The 6,044-nt window shown below is 32.6% G+C and overlaps 1 protein-coding gene across 2 annotated transcripts in view; it reads right to left on the bottom strand.

Moving 5' to 3' along the window:
* Positions 1-358: 358 nt before the first annotated feature.
* Positions 359-6,044, bottom strand: part of GUCY1A3 (guanylate cyclase 1, soluble, alpha 3) — a 61,862-nt gene continuing 56,176 nt past the window's right edge. For both annotated transcript variants that reach the window (XM_008586613.1, XM_008586612.1), the window contains exon 9: positions 359-2,670. In XM_008586613.1, coding sequence (XP_008584835.1) covers positions 2,469-2,670 — 202 coding nt within the window. In that variant the 3' untranslated portion in view covers positions 359-2,468. The remainder of the gene's footprint in view (positions 2,671-6,044) is intronic.

Here is a 6,044-nt window from a genome sequence, read left to right as displayed (position 1 = left end):
TTAGTCCCCAATCCTGTTATAGGCCTTGCCTGTCCCTTCTTTTCTCCTTCCTCAATTCTACGCCTAACCTCAGAGCTCTGAGTTTGGTCCCTCACTTCTTTTGAGAATGTATCCTCCATGGTCTCTTCCCATGGTCTGGATCTAAAAATGTCACCATAACCTCTGCCCTCAAGAATGGGTAAGATAGAGGGAAAAATTCCCTAAAATTTTTTAGCACCCTAATTGTGAATTTGAATGCATCATATCATGGAAATGTGTGTTCATCTTGCTTAAGGTCCACAAATTATTCTATAATTAATGGGCCTTTGTAGGCTGACCTGGGAAAACTATCACAGATGACTTAATTTCTCTGGAGAAATACATTTTTGGTAGCTTTTTATTTAGATAAAATGTCATTTACAGAAAAGTTGCAGTAGCACAAGGAACTCCCATGAAGCTTTTTACCAAGATTATGTACATTTCTCCCATTTGTTTTGTGTGTGTATGTTTGTGTACTTAAACATCAAACACACATAGAAAATACTTTTTAAATTCTAATTAACTTACAAACTTTTAGAGCACAAATTAATACCAAATTGAAGTCTGCTTAAAAAAAAACATGATGAAGATGACATTCTATTTTATGCTTTTAAATTTCTTCTAGTTCCTATAATTTTCTCTGTAAGAAGGGTTCAGTTCCATAAAGAAAAATGTATTTACATCTTTAGTTTCTTTGTGAATACTTATTTAACTTAATATAATGTGAAGTTGTAACTATATTTTCCCAAGGCCTATGGTACTTTCCAATAACAGGGCTGGTGTTTAATGAGACACAGTCAGTCCTTTAAGACACTGGGGTATCATTTAGTAAGTAGTCATCACTGTAATGTCTGCAGTAGTACCCCTGGAATACTAGAGGCCAATTACTAACCACTTTTTATTCCTCATGTCATCATGGCCTAGCCTGGGGACTAATGGAGACAGTTAAAGAACTTTTAAACTAAGTTACTTCTCAGAACCCCAGTTAAGAGTTCACTGTACCTATGGCTCTGCTAATACTGGTTTAAAAACTGTACTGTTCATCCTTCTCTTGCTTAAAATTTGAGCCCTTTTTAAAATCAAATCCTTATCTCAAACCAAACTCTACAGATTTTTTAGTGCATCAGAGAATTAAGACTGACATCATTAAAAATAAAAGTTCAAACTCCAGAAAAATGTTCACAAGTTTCCATAATGAAATCACTGCGTCACTTTCTTCAACAATGCTAACAGTCTCTTTTTAAAAATATCATCAAAATATTTCAACTAGAATAAAAATTCACAGATGTATACTTAATGAGGCAAAAATTTGATTCTTGGTACATAAACATACACCAAAATGTTCAACACAAATTACTTAAAAATGAGCTACCATCAAAAAAAAGCAAGTCATAATTTCCACTTCTGAACTTAGATTTTCTTCTGGCAACTTTACAGGGCTCAGCATGGCAATGGATGACATCTGCTGAATTAGGTCCAAATTATTCCGTGTGTGTGTGTGTGTCACTACTGTAGTTTATGATAGGTCCCCCTGTATGCTTACTTTACTCCCATATTGCCTCTGGTTAAATTAAATTAGAATGATATTATTGCATTTTAATATAGTCTATAGCCTCCTTTATACTGAATATTTTACTACTGTAATACTACAATGAATTAATAGAAATCAAACTGCTAATATGAATTAAAATAGCCTTTACATGTAAAGAATAAAAAAAGAATCAAACTAAAGTAAATATTTATTGTTATGACACATTGTGTTATGGAGAATATTTTTAACTTCTAGAACTAAAAGTAATCTTTGATATTTACAGAACTATTTTATATTCATATTGCACCTAATCCTTAATTGCGTATTTTCCAAAAAAAAAAGAAAGAAAGAAAGAAAGAAAGAAAGAAAAGGAAAAAAGCACACAGGAAAAAAAACAAAACGCAGTGTATTCTGTTATACATGCTAACAGTTATATAAGAAAATGTAATAAAATGCAGAGTTGAAAGGTTGAAAGAACTTACAGTATCAAAGAATGTAATTTCTATTCAAAAAGCTTTTTTAAGGCAACACTATCACAAATACACTTTTATAACCTTGGCATTGACCAAGGCATGAGATGGCATGTGAGTCCATCACTTTGTACAGTTGACTACAGTTATCTGATATATGTACAATGTGCTGAATTTTGAGTATAGGTTGCAAGTGATTGTTATATAACAGAAATATCCCCCCAAAAGTCAAGTTTTGAGGTTTCTTTTTTTTTACATAGAAGAGTTGAAGTATTGAAGTGAGTGAGTACATTTTTGTCATGTTAAATGAGAGAAAGAGTAGATTGTGGCTTAGCTTCTGAAGTCCTAATACTGCTATTGAGCCATCTGCAATCCTAAAGTGCTTTCAGAGATTCTACACATCTTCAAAGGAGTTAACCCCAAAGATTAATAAACAGGTATACAGTTTGCTAATCTATTCCTGATGCTTTGCCTAAAAAGTTGGCATTGCTGTCTTCAACATCTTTCTTTTGGAACCATGGTTTTGAGTTTGTTCCTTGTTGATAAGCATCCAGAAAGTGACAGATTCCAGGAATTTCACTGGGGAAGTTAGGTGGAAGTTCCTCCCTTGATCGAGGGGTAAACACAAAACCAGGGCAGTCTTTCAGTAATCTGAAAAGATTAAAATAAAAATATTAAAATTTAATACTGACATAAATGTTTGTCCACTCAAGAAAAGAAGACAACATAACTAAATGCATATTACTGAGAATATTAATAAGCCAGTCATTTTCAGTGTAACAGACAGAAATATATTAGTGATGTTAACAGATATCTTCACAGAAATACAATGAAGAATCAATTCACAATAACAAGAAAATTTTATCAACTAATGTGTTTACTCATATTAGAAAAAATAGTTATAAAACATTTCTGCAAAGATATAATCTGTATAACAGTGCAATTCACAATAGTGAAAAAAACCCTCAATATAATCCAAAGATCTAATAATAGCCAAAAAGACCACACATAATTATAATGGTCTTGAATAAGGTTTCCTAAATTGAAAGAGGTAAGACATTATGCATTTATCAATTCATTAATTTTTTTTTTTGTCTTTTTTCGTGACTGGCAACGGATCGCAACCCTCAGTGTTGCGCCCGTACCGGACCGGGACCAGCAACGGAATCGCAACCCTCGGTGTTGCCCCCGCTCCTCGCTCAGCCAGTGAGCCGCCAGTCTGCACGTGGGATCCGAGGGAGTGGAAAATTATAATGATAAAAGTAATGTGAGAATAACTTCTGAATTTTTCTACTGAAATTTTATGAATTCCAGGTTAGAAGGACTCAAATGAGATTTAAAATCTATGCATTTATGAAGATTTTGAAATTTGTTTTTGCATATTAGCACCATACTTACTAATTGGTATTTGCAATATTTTTTCTTCTTAAATATATCTGTTCTACTAAATTTTATTATTTGCTACTTACTACTTGCCCATTATGCTAATTTCATCTTATCTAATTTTACTGATTAAATTATTGGCTTCTCTTCCCATTTGCTTCCCTTGCTTACTGTCAAATACAAACTTAATAAGCATTCTCTCTAATCTACTATTCAGGCTATGGATGAAAAAGGTTGAATATTTGTAGGCACTAAACAAACTTCTACAGAAAATCATTTATCCAATCTGCCCAACCAGACCATGGCCTTCTACTCACCAGTCTGTGATATCATGTCTAAATGAAATAGAATGATGGTGCTGAATTAGATTTTGGTATTGTGACAAAATACCAAATAGACAAATTTGTCTATGTACTGGAGAAAACAACTGAATAGTAATCTGTGTCTCAAGAATGACAGACCTCGAGTAGACTATATGAATATTCTATTAACAAATTTTTATCAGTGTATCAGTAAATATGCAATCAGCAAAATAAAAAAATTAATTAAAATGATGCGTTAGTCATAAATTCATAATAGTTTTCACTATTATTTATGTGACATACTATTTGGGAATATACAACGGAAAGTTACAGAATTACAAAGTATTAGAAATATAAGCTTCAAAGTCTGATAGATTTAGGTCTTAAGAGCAGCAAAGATGTCTGTTATCTAGCCTTTAAAATGGGAATAATAATACTGTATATCTGTTAGGACAGTTGTAAAGATTAAATAAGTTAATTAAAGAAAATTGATTAAGCATCAATTAGAAACCACATAACACTTATCATATTGGTAACAATGAGTAAGTTAGATAGTTTCAGGCTTTGGGGGATAGAAACATTAATACACTCTTGGTGGAATGTAGACTGGTAAACCAATTTGGACAGTTAATTGATGCTTAGTAAGACTGAAACTGGGTATAGCCTATGATCTGGGAATGCTATTTATAGTTATATTATCTAGAGACATATGTATAAAGATATTTATTGAATCGCTTTTTGCAATCGTGAAAAACTGGATACACATTAATTAACCACAGGTAGAAGATGAGATTCTGGCTTATTCATATTCTAGAACACATATTATATCACAAGCACATATATTGACATGCTAGATTTTGCTTATATTGGCTTGTGAGAAACTACTGGTCAATATTCAGGAAGTTTGCAAGACAGTTAAACCATTAATGGTATTGAATAAGGTAGCCAGAGACCTCCCATGGTGGGTGTATTAACACCACAGAAATTTGCAAATACTAGAAATCAGGGATTCTCCACTTCATTCCACAAAACTAGTTTACCAGCAAACCACTGCATTAAAAATAATTAAAATAAATGAACTAGATTTATATCAACTAGATCTACATTTAACCAAGAAAAAAAAATCTGAAAAACATAATATTGGGTAGATTCAAGACAAGTAATAAAAGGATATGAACATATTGACTGGCAACTATTTTTCCTCTGGCTTTATTTTTCTAATCTTGAGGGATCTAAATCAGAGCTACACTCCCAGCATCCCTCTGCCCATTTTCCTTCCTGGTAAGCAGAAGTGACATATCTTCTTTGGTGTTTTTGTGAGAAGTCACTCAACATGCTGTACTCAGTGCTTTTTTGTCTTTCTATTTGGGAACTTGCCTGTCTGCAGGGAGCACATGTTCTCACCTGCTCCTACAAACTATTAGGGGTATAAAATCCATTGTGTCAGGGAACAGGACCAGGGGCATGTAGTATATTATTTTTCTTATATTTTTACTGTATATTTTATATTTATATTTTAAATTTATATTTATTTTTGTTATATATTTAACTAACTTATATTTATATTTATTTATTCTATATTTTATTTATTTTATAAAACAGGGACTTGAAACAGATATTATAAAATGTTGATACTTGTTAAATATTAGTATTGGTTACATGGGTGGTGTATTATTTTCTTTGATTTTTTTCTCTATGCTTGAAAGTATGTTTTTGTATGTTTAAAAATTAAATATAAAAGTGTTTAATAAATAAAAATGTATAAAACTGTATAGATGACTGAAAAATATTTTTTTGTATCTACATCAACCCAACATTTCCTACTAAATATGGTAATCATAATCTTATATTTAAGTTTATATAAAATTTTCAGCATTTACAAGTGACTTTACATCATTTGAATTTGTTAAGTGCCTCGCTCAATGTCACACATTTGGTAATTGTGTTTGGGAGTCTAAGGCATGACTTCTGAATATAAATCCTATGCTTTTTAAAGGTACTTACAAATACAATTAGAGTGTCATGGAGTTAGAAATTTTCAAAAAGTATTCCTTAAAATGAGATCAGAAACAGTTTGGAAAAATAAAATTAGTGAGTGATGGAGTTTGGCTGTGTTGTCCCCTCCAAAACTCATGTGGAAATTTGATCCCCACTGTGGCAGTGCTGGAAACTGATTGAGTCATGGGGGTGGATCCCTCATGAATGGATTAATGCTCTCCCTGGGGGAGGGGGGAGTAATGAGTGAGTTCTTGCTCTATTAGTTCCTGAGAGAGCAGGTTATTTAAAAAGACCCTGGCTCCTCCTCCTCTCCCTCCCTCCCTCCCTCCCTCCCTCCCTCCC

Source organism: Galeopterus variegatus, unplaced genomic scaffold (assembly GCF_000696425.1).
Source record: "Galeopterus variegatus unplaced genomic scaffold, G_variegatus-3.0.2 Scaffold4045, whole genome shotgun sequence".
Lineage (NCBI taxonomy): Eukaryota > Metazoa > Chordata > Mammalia > Dermoptera > Cynocephalidae > Galeopterus > Galeopterus variegatus.
This window is presented reverse-complemented; position numbering and strand designations above follow the sequence as displayed.